The 27,743-nt window shown below is 45.8% G+C and overlaps 1 protein-coding gene across 3 annotated transcripts in view; it reads left to right on the forward strand.

Annotated features, from left to right (window-relative positions):
- Positions 1–447: 447 nt before the first annotated feature.
- Positions 448–27,743, forward strand: part of MAP3K5 (mitogen-activated protein kinase kinase kinase 5) — a 418,652-nt gene continuing 391,356 nt past the window's right edge. Inside the window, exons 1-2 of one of the 3 annotated variants that reach the window (XM_033937503.1) lie at positions 466–495; positions 991–1,537. In XM_033937503.1, coding sequence (XP_033793394.1) covers positions 1,144–1,537 — 394 coding nt within the window. In that variant the 5' untranslated portion in view covers positions 466–495; positions 991–1,143. Of the gene's footprint in view, positions 496–990; positions 1,538–27,743 lie in introns of all 3 variants that reach the window. The other 2 variants (XM_033937502.1, XM_033937504.1) reach the window with 2 other exon arrangements.

Genomic DNA, 27,743 nt, shown 5'->3' on the forward strand with positions numbered 1-27,743 from the left:
AATACTGCATATGAAACAAGAAAATCAGATTGGGATAGGAAAGTGCTTTCATTGCCCAAAGGCTAACACATTTCCTCTGTTTACTTATTCACTTTGGCACTCTGGAAATAGCTTGGTATAATGCTGAGGTGCATTGATGAGCACACCACATTTTAAGCCCTTCCTGGTGTGCCTCCTTGCCAGTATGCTTCCTAAGAAATATGCATAAGATGCATATACAGTGAATGCAAATAAGGGTTTAAGAGAAACTGCTTAAAGGTAGCGACACAGTATCGTATACACCGGAGAGAGAATTGTGAGATTTCTCAGCAGGGTTAGGCTGAAACATCTCTAGTGTGTCTGTGGATTGTGAGAAAGCCCCGCCTCGGGGGCTGGACCAGACCAGACCAAGCTACAATTGTAAGAGCCTTGTAGGGGGCGAAAGCAGAGTGGCGTTGCAGGAAGAAAACAGAGAGGACTGACTGTCTTTTCAGATTTTTGTTGTAAATTGACTGAGTAAGTCCGGGGCTGAGAGTAAATGGTCCGGGTCGGTACTCAGGCTGCCGTTTTTTGCTACGTTCTCGGAGCTGGTGGAAAACGAAACAAGGTGCAGAAGCCTGCGACTGTATGTGAATTCCTGAAAGGAGCATACGTGCAGGAAACCACCATCACCCAAAGAGAAACTTCCGAAAAGAGAGTTACTGACACCACCTTGGTACTGTGAAATGAGTGGCATCGTGGCTGGTAGATTTTTGCAGTACCTGGTCTTCCAGATGACAGCAAGAAGCTTTTTGAGGAGCTGGCGGTGAAGAAGACACGAATAAGGAGGTTGGGGGGGAAAAGCCAGCCCAATTTTGAGGCTGAAATACATCGCTTTAAAAAAAAAAAAATCTTGCACGGGAAATATTTTGAAAAACACACGAAAACGGAACTCGACACAGAAGACGATGCCTGCATACTGAGTTATATATGCGATTATTAGTCTTTTTTTTTTTTTTTTTTTGCTTCTAGCTCAGAGAAGTCTGGGGAGAATCCGAGCAAGAAAAGAAGCGAAGGAATGTGAACTGCGCACTCGCCCTGAAACTGAAGGGCTGATCCCGAGCAACAAGTGCTCGTCCGCACTAGAAGGGGCTGGAGGGGCGAAACACGGTTCCTCCGGGGGCCATGAGTGACAGCGGCGAGGGCATCGTTTTCTCGGTGCCCTGCCCCCCCGGTGAGGGGAGCGGGGGTGCAATGTTAGCCGGTGGCAGCCCGCAGCTCCCCAGGGCGGGCAGTTTCTGGCACGAGGACTGCAGCGGGGCCCCCTGCCAAGCGGAGAATAGCGGGGGGGCCCGGGCCAAGGGAGGAGGAGGAGGCTGCGCCGCGGGCAGCGACAGGAGGACGACGGTGGCCTATGTGATCAACGAGGCGAGCCCGGCGGGGCTGCAGGCGTGCGAGGCGGCGGCGCTGCAGTGCCTGCGGGAGGCGTGCGAGAGCGTGGCGGCCGCCCTGGAGCCGCTGCACTTCAGCAAACTGGACTTCGGCGAGACGGGCGTGCTCGATCGCTTCTACAACGCAGGTGAGCCCGGCGCGCGGGAAGCGCGAGAGGCGTGAGAAAGTGGCCAGCGCGAGAAGGTGTCATGCGCCGTGGTGCATGTGGGGCTTTTTATTACTTAGAACCAGCCAAGTTTCCAAAATGAACGCGTGAGAGCAGAGTGGCTGTACTTAATAATCTATAATGCGTTAAAAAAAATTATTGCAAGCCCCCTTGAAAGTACAAGAAATCTTTGAGTTTTGCATGAAAGGCTGTTTAGCTCTGCTGCTTCCTTGGTAGTTATTTCAGCTGGGTATTTTTTTTTGGGGCAGCTCAGAAGAGCCAAACTGAGCAGTTTTTCACCTCTCCTTTACTGTCACTACAGAATTTGCTTTTTTTCTTTAGTTTGTCAGTTTCAGAGCCCCCACTCCCCTTCCTGCTCCTCCTTTTCACAGCTGGGCCCTCCTCCCAGAAAAGGACAAACGGTGAGAGGTGTCGCCACTACATTGTCCTGTCCAGGAGGCTGAGCTAATTTTTCATGTCTGCTGGCAAGGGTTGTCCAGAAAAACCTAAAGTTGGAAAAACTGTGCAAATTGAAGTTTTTCCCATGAATTTGATTGTGCTTGATCAGAAAATAATAATAATGAAAAAATTAAATCCCTTCCTGGGGTCCCTCAAAGCCACTGATTACATAAAGCTCCATTTTTCTTAAAATTTGCTATTATTTTTGATTAATGAAGCAACTTTCTTGGTATTATAGTTATAACTTTTATGTTTTCATACTCGGCAATGATACATTGATAAAAAGACATTTTATATTGTATGTTTTATTGAAAAAGAATCAGTACAGTTGGTGCGGTACAAGGTGATATAACAAACTAGTTTTTTAGCCCGTTACATTAACGGGTGCTAGAATAGATGTGTAGACTTAGGCATTTCTTTCTTTCTGTCTCTTTCCCTGGCCCCCCTGTCTGTCTTTCTTTCTGTCACTCTCCCTTCCCCCTGTCTGTCTTTTTTTCTTTCTGTATCTCTCCCCCTGTCTGTCTTTCTTTCTGTTGTTGCACTGACCGTGAAAAGGGAAGAAAAAAATATTTTGCAAGAACTTCATAATACCAAAAATAGGAGAGGCACAGAAACTATTGTCTTGAAACAGTCTCACACACTTATCAGGTGTTCTTTTTAGACCTGGCATATGAGGTTTCTATCATTGCACTGAGTTTTGTATAAGGCAAAAGTTCAAAAATGAAATATAATAACAATGTTAGGCAAACATTGGGCAACAGCCAGTTATTATATTTCGCTGTTGCCTAATTTTGAGCCTTATACAAAACTCAAGGCAATGATAGAAACCTGTTTCGGAGCACTGCTTGCTAATTCATGATGTGTGTGAGACTGTTTCAAGATAAGGAGTGACAGCTTTCCAGGTGCTGGGTCTATGAGTGTGGATCTGGAAAAGTTAAGACATTTTTTGGCCTGAAAATCTGAACCGTGTCTTAAGTGAGCTATTGATAAATGTCAGTTTAGCAGATTCCACCAGGTTGTGAAAAGAAGACCAGAATAGTCTTTACCTACGTAGTACTTATCTGTATTGACGGGTCCAAACTAACGTTTTGCTACTTGTCTTCGAGGCCGATGGTCAAAAGTACTGCCAGCATTAACATGCTATTAGCACCAGGTTTGTGCACACTATATTAGATGGTGGCCAGCAACCAAAATTTGCAGTTTGGATTCAGCCGAAACAACCCCCCCCCCAATCACTCTTGCTACCACCATCATCCACCACCAGCAGGTCCTCCTGGTCTTCGTCACTCTAACGGCCTCGCCTCCCACCCCCGGACAGCCACAACGCCCGCCCACCTACCAGTCTCGCGCTCCCAGCCGGGGCTTCTGAGCACCGTCGCCCCAGCCAATCATCGGCCGCCTTGGTCTGGGCCGCGATCACGCCAAACCGCCGCCGAGCTGTCTTTCCGCCTCTGCCGGCGGGGACCGCCGGGGCCTGGGTGCGGCGGGGAAGGGGGGTCTTGCCTGGCCGGGGCCGGCCGAATCCTGGGCCTGCTCTCCTTCCCCTAAGTGCCGGTCCTTCACTCCGTGCCATCTAGCGCATGCGCACTCATGCCGCCACATCCCGACAGATCAGGGAACACGCGGCGCGAGTGCGCATGCGCGCTTAGCGTTTTATTATTATAGATAGGGTTGACTTCCTGAAAACCCCACTAATACACAGTGTTACAACCATAAAAGAATAGGAAAACATTCTCCTGTCATCAAATAATGATAAAAATACATTTTATGCAAAAAGTCTAGCAATATTTTATTAAATGAATCTTCAATATCTGCACTTTATTGTGGAAAATAACAGAAATTTAACATATTTTGCTAAAATACTTACACTTTGATGTAATCTACCAATGGTATTCTCAACGCTCAAGCATTCAATGTCTTCTTGAGATAGTCAGGATAAAGTCTGTGATGCTGTTCAATTTCTTGCAACAAGGCCTGACACTGCACTGGATCTATGGTGATGCCAGTGGCAAGGTCAGTTATCAGTCATTAACCACCTTCCATGCTGCTGAACAGTTTGTCAACACAGTGAAGGTGGCTAATGATATAGCTGAGTGAGGTGTCTGTCAAACAAAACATGTCAGAGGGAAGTCTTCTAGGTCAGCTGACGGCAGCGTGCGGGAACCACTGCTGGTGGCCTGAACATAAGAATTGCCGCTGCTGGGTCAGAGCAGTGGTCCATCATGCCCAGCAGTCTGCTCCCGCGGCAGCCCTTAGGTCAAAGACCGGTGCCCTAACTGAGACTAGCCTTACCTGCGTACGTTCTGGTTCAGCAGGAACTTGTCTAACTTTGTCTTGAATCCCTGGAGGGTGTTTTTCCCTATAACAGCCTCCGGAAGAGCGTTCCAGAAAAGAGAGGCTGCAGAGACTGGGGGTTTGGTAAGGGTGGCCTGCGGCCGCTAGGTGGACTGGCCTGAGCCCAAACTGGGTGGGCCAGGCCTATCTAGGCCTACCCATGGCTATGCCCTTGTTCTAGAGGCCTTAAAGCAGGGGCAGCCCTTCAGTCTGGAACTCACTCCTAGAGAGATTACACCAAGATTGCTTCTACTAGTGAAGCAGATAACAGTGGAACACCTTTTTGTTTGAGGTGAGGGGCTCAAGCTCTGCCCTGATCTTCAGTATCTCCCCTTCCCGTACTTACCATCTCATGGTCCCCCCCCCCCAACACACATACAGTGACCAGCATCTCTTTCCTTCCCTGCTTCTGAACCTCTCTACTCCTGCCCATAGTCTCCAGCATAGTTCTCCTTCCCTATCTGCCTCCTCTATCCATAGTCTCCAGCATCCTTCCACCTCTCTTGTGATGTTAATTACCTTATCTCCTTTTCCTGGGGCAGGGATGCCCCAATTGGCATAACACCTAAAGCATCAGGAGTGGCAAGTATGGGACCTTAAGCATCTGCACATACATGCTCAAGGTTTCTGGCTCCTGCCTCATCCAAACTTGCTGTTTCAGAGGGGGGATGGGAACCAGGAGGCCTTCACCATGTGAGATTCTCAATGTCCTGTGCACGATAACCCCAGTGCTTTTGGTGTTATGTTAGTTGGAGTGCCACTGCCCTGGGGGAATGAGGTAAAAGAAGGAAACATCTTGTGAGAGAGAGGTGGAATAAAGGAAAATTTTGGGGGTAGTTTCCAAGTTTATTTAATATTTGTTAAACGGCTTATCATACTTCTAAGTGGGGTGCATTTGATAAATAAAACCCAAAGAGGGTATTGCATCAAAAATGACCAAACAGACATACTGGAACAAGAGGGAAAGGGGTGGAACTACATAGGAGAGTAAAATGGGAGAGGAGGGATGTGAAAGATTTGTCTTCTCGCCAGGGCCGCTTTTTTCAGAATACTTGGGAACCTTTTTGGAATACCTTGACCCCTCTGGCTCGTAGCTGGATACTTAACTGCTGAATTATGTTTTGTATTTTATTTTTTCTTTATTTAATGTCTTACTTCTTGTTTAATCCTTAGATACTGTGTTTTGGAAGGAGGACCCGGGGGTGGGATGTGGGAGGAGGGGGTTTGAGTTGGGAAGGGGGGTTCTTTTGGGGTCATTTCAAAATTTGTTGAGCTGGTTTTGAAGTTTGTTGCTTGTATTGTTGCATTTTTGTTTGCTCAATAAAATATATTTGACTATAGGAGAGTAAAATAGTAAAGGTTAAAACACAAGAAGATCCCATCTGTAGGGAAGACTTAAGAAAAGGACGTTGTATCTGAGAAGTCCTTAAATCAGCCGGTTAAATGTCAAAAGCATTCCTAAATAAAAATGTTTTTAATTTTGATTTAAAGCGCTCTAAAGAAGTTTCTTCCCATAAATGGAGAGGCAGTGAGTTCCAAAGTACAAGCGCTGTTACTGAAAAAATTGTAGAGCATTGTATTAATGTGACGCAAGGAGGGAATTGCCAACATGGCACCTGTGGCTCCTCCTGTTCTGACACCTGTTTCACATACTTTAATCAACTAACCACCCATTCTTGTTTCTTTTAATGTGTTTGGCTTACCTATCACCTTTTTTATGTATCTACTGCCTTTTCTCCTCTACTGTGATGTTTCATTCCATTGTGCTGTCATTGTAAGTATCATATACAGCAGTGTTTTTCAACCGCTGTTCCGCGGCACACTAGTGTGCCGCGAGATGTTGCCTGGTGTGCCGTACGGTCAGGGCCGCCATCAGGGCAGTACCACCAGTCTAGGGAGAGGGGCGGTCCGCCCCACGTGGATAGGAGAGAGCTGGACGGGGGACCCGCGGAGTTCAATACATCTCGAGCCGCGAGGCTCGTCTTCTGTTCCTGCCTGCCCTGCAGCTAACATATAGCCGATCGCAAGCGTTCCCCGATGTCAGCGCTGACGTCGGAGGGAGGGCTTAAGCAAAGCCTGCCCTCCGACGTCAGCGCTGACGTCGGAGAATACTTCCGTTCGGCTATTTGTGCGCGGCAGGGCAGGCAGGAAGCAGAAGACAAGCCTCGCGGCTTGAGCTTCGTTTTGCTGAGAAAGTTGCAAAGATGGGCTGGGAGGCAAACACGGAACACAAAAGGGGGGAGAGAGTGCGTTTTGGACACAAGGCATGAACTTGGGAGAGAGGAAGGGAGGGAAAGAGATGCTGAGGTGGGGGAGGGAATGCGTTTTTGGACACAGAAGAAATGGACTTGGGAGAGAGGAAGGGAGGGAAAGAGATGCTGAGGTGGGGGAGGGAATGGGTTTTTGGAGACAGAAGGCAGGGACTTGGGAGAGAGGAAGGGAGGGAAAGAGATGCTGAGGTGGGGGAGGGAATGCGTTTTTGGACACAGAAGAAATGGACTTGGGAGAGAGGAAGGGAGGGAAAGAGATGCTGAGGTGGGGGAGGGAATGGGTTTTTGGACACAGAAGGCATGGACTTGGGAGAGAGGAAGGGAGGGAAAGAGATGCTGAGGTGGGGGAGGGAATGAGTGTTTGGACACAGAAGGCATGGACTTTGGAGAGAGGAAGGGAGGGAAAGAGATGGTTGTGTACACGGGGAATAGAAGAAAGAATTTTTGGTCATAGGGAGGGAGTGAGGTACAGATAGTGGCATACCAGGGTGGAGGGGGGGCGGTCTGCCCCACCCCGGGTTTACGTCCCAAGGGGGTGCACAGCTGGCCACCCTCCAGTGTTGTCCCTAGGCCGGCAAACTGCGGCTCTTTAGCCACTTGAGTGCCACCGCCGCCATCGGGAACAGGCCGGCGCCAAGTTCTCCCTGCTTTTCCCTGTGGGGCCGGCCAACTCTCGCCACTTGCGTCAATTCTGACGTCGGAGAGGACGTTCTGGGCCAGCCAATCGCTGCCTGGCTGGCCTAGAACGTCCTCTCCGACGTTAGAATTGACGACGGGTGGCGAGAGTTGGTCGGCCCTGCGGGGAAGAGAAGCAGGGAGAACTCGGTGCCGGCCTGTTCCCGATGGCGGCAGTGGCAGCCTATTCCCCAGTGGTGGTGGCAGCATTATAAAATACTTTCTTTGTGTTTATTTGATTCCTATATATTTATATATAGTCAATATAGGCACAGTTAAATTTTTTAACTTTTTCTAATGGTGGTGTGCCTCGTGATTTTTTTCATGAAACAAGTGTGCCTTTGCCCAAAAAAGGTTGAAAAACACTGATATACAGTATGTTATAGAAACATTCTTAGAAACATAGGAACATGACTGCAAATAAAGGCCAAATGGCCCATACAGTTTGCTCATCCACAACATCCATTATCTCCTCTCCCTAAGAGATCCCACATGCCTGTCCCACTCTCTTGGTCTCCACCACTTCTACTGGGAGACTATTCCACGCACCTACCACCCTTTCTGTAAAAACAAATTTCCTTAGATTACTCCTGTGCCCTCTCCTTCCTAGTTTTCCTTCATTTGAAAATACTCACCTCCTGTACATTAATGCCACGGAGATATTTAAACGTATCCTCTCTCCCGTCTTTCTTCCAGAGTATACATATTAAGGTCTCCAAGTCTGTCCCTATACGCTTTATGACAAAGACCACTAACCAATTTTGTAGCAGCCCTCTGGACCGACTCCATCCTATTTTATATCTTTTTGAAGAAGTGATCTCCCAGAATTGCATACCCTATTCCAAATGGGGCCTCACTAGAGACTTTTACAACAACACTATCACCTCCCTTTTCTTACTGACCATTCCTCTCCTTATGCACCCAAGCATCTTCCTGGCTTTCACCATTGCATTTTCTACCTGTTTTGCTATCCTGAGATCCTCAGACACAGTCACTCCAAAGTCCAGCTCTTTTGTACACAGAAATACTTAGTCTCCTATACTATATCGTTCTCATGCCCAAGTGCATGATCCTGAGTTTGTTAGTATTAAATCTTAGTTGCCAATTACTGGACCATTCTTCAAACTTTGCTAGATCCCGCCTTATGTTATCCACACCATTCATGGTGTCTGCCCTGTTACAGAGTTTGGTATCATCCACAAAAAGACAAACTTTACCAGACAGTCCTTCTGTGGTATCACTCACACAAAGATGTTAAAAAGAGCTATCCCAAGGACAGATCCCTGTGGTACTCCACTAATAATATCCTTTTCCTCGGAGCAAACTTAATTTACCACTACCCTTTGTCTCCTTAATCAGCTTTTAATCCATTCAGTCAATGGATTAAATGGGCCCAATTTATCACCCACCTATGTGATTCCATGCTGAAGGCTTTGCTAAAGTCCAAGGGCTCCTTTTACGAAGGCGCGTTAGGGCTTTAACGCGCGGAATAGCACGTGCTAAAATGTCGCACGAGAGCAGGCGGTAGTTTATTGGCTAGCGTGCGCTAATCCGGTGCGTGCATTAAAAACGCTAGCGCACCTTCGTAAAAGGAGCCCCAAGTGTACCATATCTAGTGCCCCACCCTATCCAACTGTTTGGTCACCCAGTGAAAGAAATCAATCAGATTTGTCTGACAGATCTGTTTCTCATAAAACCATGCTGCCTTAGGTTCTGCAGTCCATTTGATTCTAGAAATCTCATAGTCTTCCGCTTAAGAAGTGTTTCCATTAGTTTACTCTGTATTGAGGTCATACTAACTGGCCTGTAATTCCCAACCTCTTCCTTACTTCTGCTCTTGAGCAGAGGAACCACATCCGCCTTTCTCTAGCCCTCCGGGACCACTCCAGACTCTAAAGAAGCATTGAAAAGATAAGACAACAGAGCTGCCAGAACCTCTCTGAGTTCCTTCAGTACTTTTGGATTTATCCCATCAAGCCCCGTTGCTTTGTTTTATTTGTAATTTAGCTAGCTCCTCACAAACACAGTCTTCAGAGAATCTCTCCTGGTTTACTGCACATCCATTCCCATTTGCGTTCATTTTCTGTGGTCCGACCCCCATTTTTCCATCCATGAACACAGAATAGAAATAATTGTTAAGCAGTTCAGCCTTATCCTTATCAGTTTCTGCATATTTGTCCCCTTTACCCTTGAGCCTCACAATGCCATTTTGAAACTTCTTCTTATTGCTTATATATTTTTAAATGTTTTGTTCTTTTCAGCGCAGTGCGGGTAAGCGTGTTTTGCTTGCTTATAGTTTCGCTTGGTCTCCGACGAAGCTTGGGCGGTAGTTGACTTAGATTGGTTGGGTCCTCCGAGGGAGTGCGGCTAGCCAACTGGGGATGGCTTTGGCCAGGTGCTATTGGTGGCTGCTAATGGGACCATGAGTTGTATTTTTTTCTTTCTGGGCAGAGCCGCCTTTCGACAGGAAGAGGTAGGCAGTAGAGAATGACATGGGGAAAAAATTTGTCCTCGTCACTGCCCTGTCCCCGCGACCACTCTCCCCGCCCTGTCCCCGTCTCCGCAACTACTGTCCTCGCTCCGCCCCTGTCCCGCAGCATCCATACAAGCCTCAGTACTGCAATATTTAGCTTGTTCCTTCCTTATAAATCAAAGTTCTGGCTGCTGAACTAGAGTAAGAGATGTTCAGCTGGCAAGGCTTTGTTTATAAATTTTTATCAACACAGCTAATATACTACTTTATCCTAAAGAAAAAAAAAATTTTTTTACCTTTGTTGTCTGGTTTCTGCTTTCCTCATCTTCTCCTCATTCATTTCTTTCCATCCACTGTTTGCCTTCTCTGTCTCTTCCATATGTTCTGTTACTGTGCCTCTCCCTTCTATCTCTCCCTCCACCCCCACCCCAATTGGTCTGCCACACATCTTCTTCCCTCTGCTCCCCCCATGGTCTGGAATCTCTCTTCCCCATTTCCCTTCAGTGTCTGTTCCTCTCCATCCCACCTACCCCAGTTCCCTTCAGCGTCTGTTCCTCTGCACCCCACCTTCCTCAGTTCCCGTTAGTGTCTGTTCCTCCCCACCTCACCTTCCCCAGTTCCCTTCAGTGTCTGTTCCTCTCTAGCCCACCTTCCCCAGTTCCCTTCAGCATCTGTTCCTCTGCACCCCACCTTTCCCAGTTCACTTCAGCGTCTGTTCCTCCGCACCCCACCTTTCCCAGTTTCCTTCAGCGTCTGTTCCTCCGCACCCCACCTTCCCCAGTTCCCTTCAGCGTCTGTTCCTACCCACCCCACCTTTCCCAGTTTCCTTCAGCGTCTGTTCCTTCCCACCCCACCTTCCCCACTTCCCTTCAGCATCTGTTCCTTCCCACCCCACCTTCCCCACTTCCCTTCAGCGTTTGTTCCTCTCTAGCCCACCTTCCCCAGTTCCCTTCAGCGTCTGTTCCTCCCCACCCCACCTTCCCCAGTTCCCTTCAGCATCTGTTCCTTCCCACCCCACCTTCCCTAGTTCCCTTCAGTGTTTGTTCCTCTCTAGCCCACCTTCCCCAGTTCCCTTCAGTGTCTGTTCCTCCCCACTCCACCTTCCCTTAGGTCCCTTCAGCGTCTGTTCTTTCCACCCCACCTTTTCTCCCTTTTCCCCTCCCTGCTCCTTACCTTCACAGCAGGCAATTTCTCTAAATGTGCTTCCTACCAGCAGCCGGAGCATTGAAATCGCGTGTGGCTGCAGGAAAGGTCATCTCTGATGTGGTTGTGTCAGAGATGACCTTTACGGCAGCCACACACAATTTCAACCCTCCGGCTGCTGGTAGGAAGCACATTTAGAGAAATTGTCTGCCGCAAAGATAAGGAGCAGGGAGGGAGATGCTCAGGTGGTGGCAATCGGGCTCAGGCGGCGATCGGGCAGCAGCTATCAGGAGGGAGGGAGATGCTTGGGCGGCGGCTATTAGTATGGAGTGAGGGAGCGCGATCAGTGACCGCATGCGTTCCCTCCCTTCACTGTGGAGACAAGGCCATTCACTGCTCCATGGGGCGGTGAATGGCCTTCTCCCTGTACCCGCGGTGACCAATCCTTTTCTCTCCCCCGTTTCGGCAGGCTACCCATGGCTAGCCATGGGTAACAGCCACCGTATCATTCTCTAGTAGGCAGTTCTTTTCTGGCACGGGACTACCTGCGAGGTAGGCTTGGCTGCAGCTACCAGCTTCAGTTTCCCGGATCAGAAAGGAGGCCGGGGTCTCAGAGAAGAAGTGTTCCTGTGGCTTAGGCCTCAGATGAGAAGGGTTCCTGGGGCTCAGGCTGCAGACGAGAAGGGTTCCTGGAGCTCAGGCCTCAGACGAGAAGGGTTCCTGTGTGAGATATTCCTGTGGTTTATTCCTCAGATGGGAGATATTCCTGGGGCTTAGGCCTCAGTTGAGAAAATGTTCCTGGGGGGACTTAGGCTTCAGTTGAGACAGATTCCGGTGGCTTAGACCTCAGAGTAGAATCATGGTTGTGGCTTAGGCTTCAGTTGAGCAATATTCCTGTGGCGTGGCCTCAGAGGAGAAATGTTCCTGGGGCTTAGGCCTCAGTTGAGAGTCAAAACCTTAGGCGCCCCCTGTTTATGCCAGGATTTCTAACCATTCCCACTTTCTGGTAGGTGTCTACTGAGCTAGATCTACCAGCCAATTAATTGCTTTTTTTGCCATTTATAAGCTCATTCAGGACGCTGATTAAACTTTTAAATAATTAAGTTAGGCACCTAACGTCAGGTAATATAGAATCTGAGCCTTAATCCCTACTAATGGGAGTCAAATTTCAGTCACTGTAATAAAATGCTAGGGGGGGTGATAGTTGACTTGCCCCTTTCTTCATTAAAGATGTCTAAACAGCTCCCAGCTCCATTCTTTGTCATTACTCACCTGGCAGAGAGGGAATCCCCCCATACCTATTGGTTTGGCATCATCAGCAAACCTGGAATTGCATGCATAATGGTTATTTATGCTTTTGGAGTATAGTACTCCCCTGAAATTTGCGGGGGTTCCGTTCCAGGAATACCTGCGAATTTTGAAAAACCGCGATTTCGGTTTAAGAGGCTGATCGAAGGCAGGAGAGGCAGCTGGGGCGCCAGCGGGTGCTGAAAATCATTTGCAGTATTTTCCGACTGCCTCTTCCTGATACTAAAGTCAGGCTGCACCAATCAGGAGCTGCTTTGACAAGCGAGATAGCATGTCAAAGCAGCTCCTGATTGGTGTAACCGTGACTTTAGTACCAGGAAGTGGCGGTTGGAAAATACCATGAATTACTGAGTCCATGATTCGCGAACCTTAAATTCTAGCTTGTTAATCTTGTTACTGGTAAGCCCTTTCCACCGGTGTGCTTTGACAAGAATTAAGGTTGGAAATGCTTGTCACTTTGTATGCAAAACTGTGAAAACTACTTAAATGGAAATAAACACTTGCCAACTCTCTGTAGGCACAAGAGAGATTTGAGCTTGTGAGGATTCAAGTTTTCTTGTTTTATTAGGATTTTATATACCGTCTATCAAGGTTACCCTAAGCGGCTTTTACAATCGGGTACTCAAGCATGATGGCAGATAAAGACCCATCCAGTCTGCCCATCCACAGTAACCAATATCTCCTCCTCTCTCTAAGAGATCCCACATGCCTATCCCATGCTTTTTTGATTTCAGACACAGTTTGTCTCCACTACCTCTACCAGGAAACTGTTCCACGCATCTACCACTCTTTCTGTAAAAATATATTTCCTTAGATTACCGTATTTTCACGCATATAACGCGCGCGTTATACGCGTTTTTACCTACCGCGCATACCCCTCGCGCGTTATATGCGTGAGCGCGGTATACAAAAGTTTTAAAACATAGTTCCCACCCCGCCCGACGCCCGATTCACCCCCCCAGCAGGACCGCTCGCACCCCCACCCCGAACGACGGCTCGCACGCGCTCCCACCCGCACCCGCATCCACGATCGGAGCAAGAGGGAGCCCAAGCCCTCTTGCCCGGCCGACTCCCCGACGTCCGATACATCCCCCCCCCCCGGCAGGACCACTCGCACCCCCACCCCGAAGGACCGCCGACTTCCCGACAATATCGGGCCAGAAGGGAGCCCAAACCCTCCTGGCCACGGCGACCCCCTAACCCCACCCCGCACTACATTACGGGCAGGAGGGATCCCAGGCCCTCCTGCCCTCGACGCAAACCCCCCTCCCTCCAACGACCGCCCCCCCCCAAGAACCTCCGACCGCCCCCCCAGCCGACCCGCGACCCCCCTGGCGACCCCCACGACCCCCCCACCCCCTTCCCCGTACCTTTGGTAGTTGGGCCAGAAGGGAGCCCAAACCCTCCTGGCCACGGCGACCCCCTAACCCCACCCCGCACTACATTACGGGCAGGAGGGATCCCAGGCCCTCCTGCCCTCGACGCAAACCCCCCTCCCCCCCAACGACCGCCCCCCCCAAGAACCTCCGACCGCCATCCAGCCTACCCGCGATCCCCCTGGCGACCCCCACGACACCCCCAACCCCCTTCCCCGTACCTTTCTGTAGTTGGCCGGACAGACGGGAGCCAAACCCGCCTGTCCGGCAGGCAGCCAACGAAGGAATGAGGCCGGATTGGCCCATCCATCCTAAAGCTCCGCCTACTGGTGGGGCCTAAGGCGCGTGGGCCAATCAGAATAGGCCCTGGAGCCTTAGGTCCCACCTGGGGGCGCGGCCTGAGGCACATGGGCCCAACCCGACCATGTGCCTCAGGCCGCGCCCCCAGGTGGGACCTAAGGCTCCAGGGCCTATTCTGATTGGCCCACGCGCCTTAGGCCCCACCAGTAGGCGGAGCTTTAGGATGGATGGGCCAATCCGGCCTCATTCCTTCGTTGGCTGCCTGCCGGACAGGCGGGTTTGGCTCCCGTCTGTCCGGCCAACTACCAAAGGTACGGGGAAGGGGGGTGGGGGGGTCGTGGGGGTCGCCAGGGGGGTCGCGGGTCGGCTGGGGGGGCGGTCGGAGGTTCTTGGGGGGGGCGGTCGTTGGGGAGGAGGGGGGTTTGCGTCGAGGGCAGGAGGGCCTGGGATCCCTCCTGCCCGTAATGTAGTGCGGGGTGGGGTTAGGAGGTCGCCGTGGCCAGGAGGATTTGGGCTCCCTCCTGGCCCGATATTGTTGGGGAGTCGGCGGTCCTTCGGGGGGAGGGATGTATCGGACGTCGGGGGGGGGCATCAGGCTTTCAGGATGGGGACAGACCTTCAAGGGGGGACAGTGCACGGAAGTCAGGGGGGGTGAACGGAGAGTCGGGACAGCGCACGGAAAGTCAGGGCGGGCGAAAGGAGCGTCGGGCAGCATGCGCGGTATACCCGTGAGCGCGGTATACCAAAGTTTTTGTGCATATCATCGTGATTTCTGCGCGCTATACCCGTGTGCGCGTTTTATACGGGTGCGCGTTATTTGCGTGAAAATACGGTACTCCTGAGCCTATCATCTCTTAACTTCATCCTATGCCCTCTCATTCCCGAGCTTCTTTTCAAATGAAAGAGATTCGACTCATGCACGTTTATCTGGCATGTGGTCTGCTCAACTCACACCAAATTCCTGTCATTCTTTTAAAATGAAATTTAATAAGTTTATACAGCTGTCAGACAATTATTTCTTGTATGGCATGCCAGGAAATTTTTTTTTGTGATGTTGGACAGGCTGCAGGATTTTCCTTGAGCTCCTTGTCTTCACCTGTCACCATGCCAAATCTTTATTGTTCACATGGCGTAATCCTATACAGCCACTTTCTGCATAGTTTGGATTGGATTAGATACATTAACTTAATATACTGCCTTTCACCAAGATTTCATGAGTATTTGGATTGCTGTCGGGTGTATGACAGGAGAGTAAAAATGGACACTAAAGAAGATATTTGAAATGTAAATTCAATTCAAGAGAGGTAGCCCATATTGAGCATATTCAGGAAAAATTTACAAGATTTTGTACATGAATGTGAACTCAATGAGGGATTTCATTTATATAGAAGTGTCAATTGCAAAATAAAAATATATATAAAATACTGGACCAGTGAAGGGTTTGACTTCAGTTTAGGCATGCAAACACTTTGTTCATAGAAAGAAGCCTGCTGAGGATCCAAGAAGAATGAGTTTTACTAGGGAGACTGACCACATGTGTTCAAATCAAACTCTAGTCTTAATTAAACGTGCATGAGATTTATCATATTTATAGGCCTGGTCAAAGGAGTTGTGCACCCTGAGCTATCTTTTGTGCCCTCCCCTCCCAAATCTGCAGGCCCATCTTGTGGTATGAGCTGTGCAAATAGGGGTGAATTTTCAGCTGGCGTTGTCAGTGGGTTGTTAAATGCCACACCACTAATAAGCTTAATACATACATTCGGTGCCATTATCCAAGTTGGACCTCCAAATATACGGATAATTTCTGGCAGTTTAACATCCGTATTTTAGCAAGTCCATGTCTCATATACTGTACTGTATATCTTTTTAGTTATGTGTTCAAATAATTGCCTTTAAATATCAGCCCTGACATTTCCAGATTAACCAATAAAACTTGCAGAGCAGAAGCAGGATGTTTATTTTTTTTAAGTCCCTAAAAATGTTGTGATTTCAACATAAAAAAAAGATTTTGTTCAAATTCTGGTGTTGCATCAGTGACAGCAACACTAAACCCTGCCAATGGACACTTGGACGCTTACCATACTGTACCAGGTCCAAGAACTCAAACTGCATCAACCCTGCCTATGAAGAAATAGCACTGCAAATATTCTAAAACACAGTATGTAAACCACTTTGGTTGTACCAACAGAAATGTAGTACAGTATAATCTCGTTATAACGGACTCGCTTATAATGGAACCTTGCCTATAGCGGACGAGGTCCGCTGGTCCCGGCCGTGCGCCATTATAAACATACAGAAAATCATTGCATATAGCGGACTCGCATATAACAGACTTTCCGATATAATGGACAACCAGTTTGGTCCCCAGAGCCGCTTTTAGCTATAGTTTTGTTCTGCTATAACGGACATGCAGGCGCCGCCTACAAGGTGCGTGGCATGCCGGTGATATAGTATCAAAATGCAGCCCAGAAGAAAATGACAGAGTATTTTTCTTTCCAGTACAGTACGACATAATGTTTTAGAACAATGGTCCCAAACTCAAACCCTTTTCAGGGCCACATTTTGGATTTGTAGGTACTTGGAGGGCCTCAGAAAAAATAGTTAATGTCTTATTAAAGAAATGACAATTTTGCATGAGGTAAAACTCTTTATAGTTTATAAATCTTTCCTTTTGGATGAGTCTTAATAATAATATTGTAATTTATAGGTAAAGAGACATATGATCAAGAAACTGTTTTATTTTACTTTTGTGATTATGATAAACATACCGAGGGCCTCAAAATAGTACCTGCCGCATGTGGCCCCCGGGCTGCGAGTTTGAGACCACTGCTTTAGAACATCTTTTAGTGTTCTGGTTTTGCAAGTTTCAAGTTTCAAGTTTTATTGGATATTTGATTAATCGCCTATTACAAAATTTCTAGGCGATGTACATTAACAAAATAAAAGTATTCAAGAGGTTAAAATATAACAAATATTGACAAATTACACATTACACTTAATATAAAACCTACATGAGGGGTAAGGAATAGCATAAAGTTACACTGTGGGTTTGGAGAAAAAGGAAAAAAACAAGAGGATAGGTTTAACAATATCATAACACAAGCTAATCTATCTTTAAAGGAAGTGAACACTATAAAATTCAAAAGGCTCTTTAAGTAAGTAATTTAAAAAAGATAAAACAATAAGTTTCAAGCCTATATTAAAAAGCGTTTTTAGGTCAGTCAGAAGTAAAAGCATCTTTAAATAAATACGTTTTTAACAATTTTTTAAAAGTTGTGATATCCTGTTCCATTCTGATATACTGGGGAATTGCATTCCACCATTGTGGCCCCATTACTGTAAACGTGTCAGCTCTTCGTGTACCTATAATTTTCAATGACGGTACTGTTAACAGATTTTGTTCCGATGATCGTAATGGACGTTGGGTTGTGTAAGGGATTAATGATTTTGAAATAAATTGTGGTTCATTGTATAATAAAGTCTTAAAGATGAGAAGCATTGTTTTGAATAGAGTTCTGTGACTTATAGGTAACCAGTGTGCGTCTTTGAGTAGTGGGGAGACATGATCATATTTTTTTGCATTATATATTATTTTTATAGCAGTATTTTGGATGGTCTGTAATCTCCTTTTTTCTTTTTGTGTAATATTAAGAAATAATGCATTACAGTAATCTATTTTCGATATAACAAAAGAATGTATTAGAATCTTTAAGGATGGTAAATTTAGAAATTTAGAAATTGATCTAATCTGCCGTAATTTAAAGAAACAATTTTTGACTATGTGGGAAATGTGATCATGGTAAGTCAGATTATCATCTAAAAAAACTCCGAGTATTTTCACAGAGGATACTAGGTTAAGAGTAATGTTGTTAAGTACAAATGGTTTTGATAATAGAATGTCTTTTTTCCAATTAAATAGCATAGTTTTGGTTTTGTTAATATTTAATGATAATTTATTTGAGGTAAGCCAGTCTTGTATTTGTTCAAGTTTGTAATTGATGGAAGAAACTTCAGTGGTATTATTTGGATCAAGAGGATGAATTAATTGTATGTCGTCAGCATATGAATATGGAATAAAGCCTATGGATTGGCAAATTTCTAATAGCGGTGAAAGAAAAATATTAAAGAGTAACGGGGACAAAATTGATCCTTGGGGTATACCAAATGTGGAAGTGTGGGGGGCGGAAACTTCATTATTAAATCTAACAGAGGATGAACGGTTGGAAAGATACGATTTGAACCATGCTAAAACATTCTCGGTGATACCTTTTTCTGCAAGCCTATTGATGAGTAATTCGTGATCTATGGTATCGAATGCTGCTGAAATGTCTAAAGAAAATAGTATTACAGATTTATGATGATCCAGGAAGTATTGTATATTAGATGTTAAACCTAATAACGAATATTCAGTGTTATGAAATTTTCTGAAACCAGTCTGATTTGGATGCAAAGCGTTTGTGTTCTCAATGAAGTCAGAGAGTTGATTGAAGATCCATTTTTCTGTTAATTTGGCTATAAAAGGTATATTAGCTATCGGACGATAGTTGGATAAATCATCAATACCATTTTTGTAATTTTTAAGAATGGGGGTGATATATGCAGTCTTCCATTGAAGTGGAACTGTAGAAGTAAGAAGGCTCTTTTGAATGAGTGACAGTATGAAAGGACCGAAATGTAGGAAGTGTTTTTTCAAGTAGAAAGGTGGAATGATTTCAGATTGGGAATTTTTTAAGTTTACTTGTTGTAATAATGAATTGATATCTTGTAAGGATGGAATTTTAAAGTTTGAACATTTAGCTGTAGGTATGAATTCTGTTTGGTCAGTAGTAATGCAATTATTTAATGTGTTTTGGGAAAAGGAGTTGCGAATATTATTTATTTTTTGTATGAAAGCGTTAGATAGTTCTTGAGCTTTTAAAGTTGATCTTTGAATGGAACTGTTTATTGTATTTTTTGGATCGATTCTTTTTAGAATATTATAAAGAATGGAAGAATTCTTTGCCTTTTCAATTTTTTTGGAGTAATATGATTTTTTTGCCTGGTTTATTTTTGTCTTATAAAGTGAAACTTTTTCCCTATATACTTGTAAGTTATCTGATGTTTTATTTTGTCGCCATTTCCTTTCTAGCGAACGTACTTGTTGTTTAACCATATTTAGATCTGCTGTAAACCAAGGGTTGATGATTTTACGAAGTGAAATGGTTTTTGATGTTAATGGAGATACTATATCAAGAAGAGACGTCAATGATGAGTTCCAGGCCGTTAATTGATCTTCTATGGAATCGGGAAAAGAAGTTATGATATTTAAGTCCAAAAATGAAGATAAGTCTGTATTGTCCAGCTTATTAAAATCTCTGACTGTAATGACCTTGTTTTTCGGTAAGAGTTGTGTAGGACTAGGACTAGGTAAAAAATAAGAAAAGGTTATGAAGTAATGGTCAGACCAAGGGATTGGCAGAACTGAAAGATTCGAAATGTTCGGTTGCTGGGAAAACGTGACAAGAATATTATCAAGTGTATGATTAGCTTTGTGTGTCGGGGAGTTTATTTGTGGTTTTATATTGAGAGGTGTGAGAATGTTTAGAAGATCCCTAGTATTGGAGTTGTAAGGGTCATCAAAATGTATATTGAAATCACCTAGGATAATTGGGTTGGTTGTTGATGAGGAAAAATCAAATAAAAGATCTTGAAGAAGAGAAAGTTTATTTGAACTTATAGGAGGGGGAACGTAAAGTAAGAGAAAATCGAATTGGTTATTAATGGTATCTTTTAGGTGAAGGAATTCAATTGAAGCAGCTTTTGGGGATTGATCACATAATTTTAGAGTATTGTTCTTGTAGATGACAGCAATGCCTCCTCCTTTTCGGTAATGACGATGGTTAAATATATAGTTGTAGTTAGGGGGACAACAATAGGAAAGATAAGCTTCCTCGCCTTCTGAAAGCCAGGTTTCTGTGATAAATAATATTTGTAATTTATTTTTAATAATGTCGTCTTTAATTAAATGATATTTATTTTTAATTGCTCTTACATTGATAAGGCCAATTCGCGTATTGTTTGAATAAGATTTTTCTGTATTATTGCAAGTAATGGGAATATTTAAAAGAGAAGAATATAAAGGGACAGTTGTTTTGTGTGTTTTAGGGCGATGTCCCCAAAAGGAAGGAATATTGTTATCTGTTTTTTCTGTTAGCATGATAGAATGAGTGTATTGGATAAGATTAGAATGATGATTGACTTTAAAATAACCGCCTATTAATACCAAAGTTAATATACAGAGCATGTATAGTGTTGTAGTTTTTTTACTGGTGCCATGTAGTGTAAAATTTATGGCGCCCTCTGGTTGCGCACGAAGGAGCGCACTAAGGAGCAGGATCTGCTCCTTTTGCGCGCTCCTTCGGCGCGCGCCGGAGGCGCGCGCCTCTGCGGCGTGCGCCGCAGAAGGACCGAATATATATGTCATCAGCTGACCTGAGAGGGGGAGGTGTCCGGCTTGCCGCCGCTGCGCGGCGGCAGAAGAAGCAGTAAGGCTAGATAAAAAAAAATTAAACAGTAACTAAAACAATTAAAACAATGAAAACCTTAAGATTTAAGCATAGAACATAAGTTAAAAGCAGAGTTTTAAGGTGCCTAGTAGCTTGTGCTGTGGTGCAGTTGAAAGCGTGCGCCGCAGAAGGACCGAATATATATGTCATCAGCTGACCTGAGAGGGGGAGGTGTCCGGCTTGCCGCCGCTGCGCGGCGGCAGAAGAAGCAGTAAGGCTGAGAGGGGGAGGTGTCCGGCTTGCCGCCGCTGCGCGGCGGCAGAAGAAGCAGTAAGGCTGAGAGGGGGAGGTGTCCGGCTTGCCGCCGCTGCGCGGCGGCAGAAGAAGCAGTAAGGCTGAGAGGGGGAGGTGTCCGGCTTGCCGCCGCTGCGCGGCGGCAGAAGAAGCAGTAAGGCTGAGAGGGGGAGGTGTCCGGCTTGCCGCCGCTGCGCGGCGGCAGAAGAAGCAGTAAGGCTGAGAGGGGGAGGTGTCCGGCTTGCCGCCGCTGCGCGGCGGCAGAAGAAGCAGTAAGGCTGAGAGGGGGAGGTGTCCGGCTTGCCGCCGCTGCGCGGCGGCAGAAGAAGCAGTAAGGCTGAGAGGGGGAGGTGTCCGGCTTGCCGCCGCTGCGCGGCGGCAGAAGAAGCAGTAAGGCTGAGAGGGGGAGGTGTCCGGCTTGCCGCCGCTGCGCGGCGGCAGAAGAAGCAGTAAGGCTGAGAGGGGGAGGTGTCCGGCTTGCCGCCGCTGCGCGGCGGCAGAAGAAGCAGTAAGGCTGAGAGGGGGAGGTGTCCGGCTTGCCGCCGCTGCGCGGCGGCAGAAGAAGCAGTAAGGCTGAGAGGGGGAGGTGTCCGGCTTGCCGCCGCTGCGCGGCGGCAGAAGAAGCAGTAAGGCTGAGAGGGGGAGGTGTCCGGCTTGCCGCCGCTGCGCGGCGGCAGAAGAAGCAGTAAGGCTGAGAGGGGGAGGTGTCCGGCTTGCCGCCGCTGCGCGGCGGCAGAAGAAGCAGTAAGGCTGAGAGGGGGAGGTGTCCGGCTTGCCGCCGCTGCGCGGCGGCAGAAGAAGCAGTAAGGCTGAGAGGGGGAGGTGTCCGGCTTGCCGCCGCTGCGCGGCGGCAGAAGAAGCAGTAAGGCTGAGAGGGGGAGGTGTCCGGCTTGCCGCCGCTGCGCGGCGGCAGAAGAAGCAGTAAGGCTGAGAGGGGGAGGTGTCCGGCTTGCCGCCGCTGCGCGGCGGCAGAAGAAGCAGTAAGGCTGAGAGGGGGAGGTGTCCGGCTTGCCGCCGCTGCGCGGCGGCAGAAGAAGCAGTAAGGCTGAGAGGGGGAGGTGTCCGGCTTGCCGCCGCTGCGCGGCGGCAGAAGAAGCAGTAAGGCTGAGAGGGGGAGGTGTCCGGCTTGCCGCCGCTGCGCGGCGGCAGAAGAAGCAGTAAGGCTGAGAGGGGGAGGTGTCCGGCTTGCCGCCGCTGCGCGGCGGCAGAAGAAGCAGTAAGGCTGAGAGGGGGAGGTGTCCGGCTTGCCGCCGCTGCGCGGCGGCAGAAGAAGCAGTAAGGCTGAGAGGGGGAGGTGTCCGGCTTGCCGCCGCTGCGCGGCGGCAGAAGAAGCAGTAAGGCTGAGAGGGGGAGGTGTCCGGCTTGCCGCCGCTGCGCGGCGGCAGAAGAAGCAGTAAGGCTGAGAGGGGGAGGTGTCCGGCTTGCCGCCGCTGCGCGGCGGCAGAAGAAGCAGTAAGGCTGAGAGGGGGAGGTGTCCGGCTTGCCGCCGCTGCGCGGCGGCAGAAGAAGCAGTAAGGCTAGATAAAAAAAAATTAAACAGTAACTAAAACAATTAAAACAATGAAAACCTTAAGATTTAAGCATAGAACATAAGTTAAAAGCAGAGTTTTAAGGTGCCTAGTAGCTTGTGCTGTGGTGCCATACCAATGTTTTGCTGAGTTTTGTTATTGATGTTGCTGATATGGTTGTGCAGAGACTGTTGTTCATCGATTGTGCGTTGTTTCAAGTTGACCTAAATAAAGTTTTAAAAAAATGCAACTCTGGATATAACAGACTTTGGATATAATGGACCATTTTTCCAGGTCCCTTGAAGTCCGTTATAACGAGATTATGCTGTAATATCAAATCCATTACGCTTTATATTCCCGGTACAGAAGGAAATATTTTTGGTCCATTCTGGTAGGAATGAATGTTAAAAAGCATACAGTGTGCTTTTTGTATTTTAATTTTGTGGTTAATCATTATGTGTTGTTAATACAATTATATTGTGTATATATATGAAAAATGAATGGAAAAAATGGTGTTACAATTAGTACTATTATGGGGGCGGGATCTGGGGCGGAGATTGAATAGAGATGGACACGACTTAGCCAAGTGTTCTTCAACTGCTGGTTCGTGGACTGGTGCCAGTCCACAAAATAATTATTTTATTTCCGTTGGTCCACAGGTTGAAGAACACTGGTCTTAGGAACCGAGACACCGCTCCTCTATCTGTCTCCAGGCGGGTCCGCCCACATGCGTATACGCCCACATACATTTATTTGTAATTAGAAATAAATATTTCACAGTATATAATTACATATTGTTTTTGTGATTAATCACTATGCTGTAATTATGTTCAATTTGTAACAATGAAAATACATCCTCCAAATCAGATATTTACGATTCATAACAGTAGCAAAATTACAGTTATGAAGAGTCTATGAAAATAATTTTATGGTTGGGGGTCACCACAACATGAAACTGTATTAAAGAGTCGCGGCATTAGGAAAGTTGAGAACTACTGTTCTGAAGCATTGTGTCACACTGTCCTAGAGAGAAAAATAATCTGTCATTTCCTTCTGGGCTGCATTTTGATACTGTATCACCGGCACACCACACGCCTTGTAGGCGGAGCCTGCATGTCCGTTATAACCGAACAAAACTACAGCTAAAAGCGGCTCTGGGGACCAAATTATTTGTCTGTTATATGCGAAAGTCCGTTATAGGCAGTGATTTTCTGCATGTTCATAAAGGCGCACGGCCGGAACCAGCGGACCTCATCCACTATACAGTGCTCCCCTGTGAATTTGCGGTTGGCGGTTTGTGGTCCCGGTCATTCGCGGTGTTTTCATGGATGGAAACCGTATTCGCGGTTTTTCAAGAATTTGTGGGGAGTACTGTAGATGATATTCCGTTATAAGTGAGTCCATTATAACGAGATTATAACTGTACATGCTAACAGAATCTCTCACCTCAGTTATGCATGAAAAGTACAGATCACCTGATAAACAATAAAACTACACATTTGAAACAAATAGGCAGATGAAACAATTTAAATGACTCCTCCACACCCCAAAAATATATGAAATGCACATTTTCAAAGCTGACATTTCATTCTCAAAAAAAAACTGATTACAAAATTATTTTGTACCTTTTCTGTTCGGATAATTTTATTTTTTTTTCTAGTTGGGTTGGTCCTGGTCTCTCCTAACCTCTCTTATGTTTGTTGTCTCCTAAGTACTTTATCAGAATCTCATTTCAGTTTTCTGATTTTTATTTTTTTCACCATCTCTGTCTTTTTCTCTCCTTTCCCTATTTCTCTAACTTTGATCCTTCTGTTTCATCTTCTTTTTCTCCATTTCTCTCAGCTGCCTTTTTACCTAACAGTGGCAAGATTTCATTATTCTTCCTCCTCCTCCCCCTCTTCAACTTTCACCTGCTTAATCAGTTTTCTATTTAGTTTTCTGTTTCCTGTATTTTGTTATTTCTAGTCATCCATTTCTACACTTTGCAGTCATCCCCTCACTTAACTCATATCCTTCCCTATTACTCATACCCTTGTAACCTCAAATCTCTTTGTTACCTGCTGTCCAGGCTTCTGTTTCTAGCTTTTCTCATCCTCTCCAAAGCTCTTTGCCCTTTAAACTGCCTCTCAAAACCTTCAGTTTCTTCAACCTGTCTGTCAGCCAGGGTGGATAAAAATCAATATTTAAAAAATTTACCCCTCCTTTTACAAAACTGTGGCACGGTTTTTAGTGCCAATCTCTGCGATAACAGCTCTAACGCTCATAGGAATTCTATGAGTGTTGGAGCTGTTACCGCCATGGCTGGCGCTAAAAACCGTGCTAAGGTTTTGTAAAAGAGGGGGTTAAATTGGATTTTTTTTTGTCAATAAAATGCTTTTGTGAGGAAAAATCTAGATAGTTTTCTATTCAAGATACATTATAGTCCAAAAGTTATTCATCATGATATAAAGATTAGTTTATTATGTAGCATGAGGCTGTTTATTCATGCAATTTTTACATTTTTTGGTAAATTAATTCCATTGATTTATTCATAATGTCAGGAACAATTTTTCTCTCTATAAGGTATCACAGATGCTTGGTTTTGCATTTCTCAAAACTGTGAATTTTTATCTGCAGAGATAACGTGCTTCTTCACAGTAAAAATCTTTCTGTAGAAAATCATGATTTAAATCGTGTTTCTGACTAGTCTCTCAGCCCTACTTATACCCCTTACCTGGTCCTTGTTGTCTTTCTAACCCCTGCTCAGTTTTAGTCTGTACCCTTCTACCCCCAGTCCCCAAATCTTCATTCCCAATTATACTCAAGCACCAATTCCTTCCTTGCTGCTTACTTCCAGGGATTATTTTTTGATACAAAGCATACATAATATTCTGTGTTAGAGATTTTTATTATGATATTCTAAAATTTTAGGAACATTATGAAGGGATAGGTAGGTACTTGGAAATGAGAGTGGCGTAAAATTCCAAGGGAGCTAAAGAGTTTTATATACTTGAAGGTGTTGAGATTAGGCCTCTTTTGACCTTGAAATTTATTAGATGCAACCTGTAATATCTGCTTAGAGCTTAGGCTGATTCCTCAGTTCATCCTGCTGGTTCTATTTACTGCTCATTAGGTTTATTACTATAACCTCATAGTTTAAAGATTTTTTTCCCCATTTTTAGTTCAATTAACTGCTCACAAAACAAAAAAACCCAAAATGTATAATGTAAGCTACTGTTTCTACATGGTTGAGTTACATTATTATGACCACCTGCTAATATCCAGAATAACCGCCTCCGGCAGTGGGGACAGCAGCCAGATGCAATGGGAATGACTCAGTAAGATGCTGAATGGTTGCTAGAGGTGTCTGGAGCCATGCAAACTGCAGTGCGTCTGACAGTTGCTGATGGGTGCGTGGTGGTGGATCCAGTCAACGAACACGAGGTGGTCCCAAATGTGCTTGATTTGGTTAAGCTCTGGGGAATTCATAGGCCAGGGAAGTAGCTGGAAGTTTTGGTCGTGTAATGCAAACCACTCGTGAACAATTCTGGCAGTATTACATGTTGCGTTGTCCTGTTGAAAGATCCCTTTGGCCAAAAGGAAGACAGTAAACGTGTACAAGTGCACTTGATCGGCAAGGATGGCGAGATACCCATATCAGTTGAGTGCCTTCCAGAGGTATCGAGGGACCCAGACCATACCAAGAAAACATTCCCCAGACCATAATGCTGCTGCCACGAGCTTGTACTTGCCCAACAATGGTTGCTGGGTGTTTGTTCTTGGTGGTTTCATGCCTGACACATCAATGTCCATCCATTCAATGGAGCTCAAAACGTGATTCATTGGAGAAGTCCAATGTCTGTACTCCTGTGCAAATTGCAGCCGTTTTTGCGATGAATCCTCATGAGCAGTCACCAGCCATCTGCTCTGGAGCCCAATTTGCAACAGATTTCGCTGCATAGTCATTTTGGACACACATCTGGAAGCCCCCTGGTTCGTTTGGATGGTGAGTTGCTCCACAGTAGTGTGCCAATTGGCCTGCCCCAGTCTGTGCAGCTGACGTTCAGCTCTTGTATCAATGCCTCATTCTGCCCCACAGTTACTATGTCTGGTCATCGAAAAGGTTCCATTCACCCACTCATGGTAGACTTTAACCACAGCAGCCTGTGAACAGTTCTCAAACAACGCTGTTTCTGAAATGCTGCCACCCTTGGCCCAGTAGCCGATCATGCCTTTTTCAACGTTTGATAAACCACACTATATTGGCAACTTGCTGACATCCCACCTTCTATACCCATAAAGTCTGCATTCAACACGTGTATTCGTTCATTAGCTGTACGTCCCTGATGCCAGAGGTGGGCAGTGATCATAATAATGTGATTCGACCGTGTAATTCAAATTTGGGGAGGGAGAAGGGGGAATAATTCATTACATTTCAGAAGAATGGGGAAAAAAATCTTTAAACTTAATTGTGAAGCAAATATTTGGGCCCTCTTTTATGAAGCCGTGTTAGGCTTTTCTATCATCAGCCACTGTGTTATTGGCTCCGACGCTTTTTACTGCCATGGCTGGTAATTAAGAAAGCTTAACGTGGCTTCATAAAAGGGGGGGTTAATTCATGTACTGTGAGTGACGTCCTTTCACAGTTTTTCATGTTTAATACAAGGCTGTTTAAAACTTTCCTGGTGATCCCACAGGTGTGGCTCTATTTATTTATTTATTTATTGTTAGGCTATTTGCAACGTTAGAGACCCTTTTATTAAATTACATTAAGCGCTAATGTGGCAAAAAGGCTTACTGCAAAGTGCATTAGTGTTTTGTGGTACATGCCTGTTGGCATGTGCTAACTTGTACGTTAGCATGTCATAGGTGGAGAAAGGGCATGAAAGCGTTAACTAGATAATGTGTTTGCATTAGCACACACTAATTGATTCAAGCAAAGTTAATGCAGGAGTATTTAGTGCCTCTTAAATAGGAGATGGTAAGTACTGTACTCCTGTTTTAATTTTGTCAGATAATGTGTATTAATTTTGTCGGGTAATGTGTGCTAATGTGAACATTACCATCTGACCTGAAAAAAAATAACAATTGAAGAAAGCTTACAATACTGTCAGTTTAGAAATGGACTTAATGTAGCACTAAGCCAATGTTACCTCTAAGGAAGTGTCTCTCAAACACTGTGCCACGGCACAGGGGTGCGTCCCAAGGAGATCCCGGGTGTGCCACGAGAGATTCCAGAACTTTATGTTTAAAAATTTCCTTCATAAGTATGCATTAGAATAGATGACATGTACATTGTGTATGCAAGAGTCTGTCAATGTTATGAGCATCTGTGTGCGTAAGAATATAACCCCCCAGACAAGCATCATTCTTTGACATGATTGGTCCTTGAAAACTAAAGGCAAGTTATTTTAGTATTTTTTTTTTAATGCAGTAGTTATCCCAACTTGAGCAATAAAGCAATCAAAGCTTTGTTACCATTTGGAACTTCTTATCTTTGTGAACTTGTATTTTCAGCTCTGACGGAAATTAAATTGAAAAAAAGAAAACGACTGCGGATAGTGGATGATGAAATGCATGTTTG

This window comes from Geotrypetes seraphini, chromosome 3, assembly GCF_902459505.1.
Source record: "Geotrypetes seraphini chromosome 3, aGeoSer1.1, whole genome shotgun sequence".
NCBI lineage: Eukaryota > Metazoa > Chordata > Amphibia > Gymnophiona > Dermophiidae > Geotrypetes > Geotrypetes seraphini.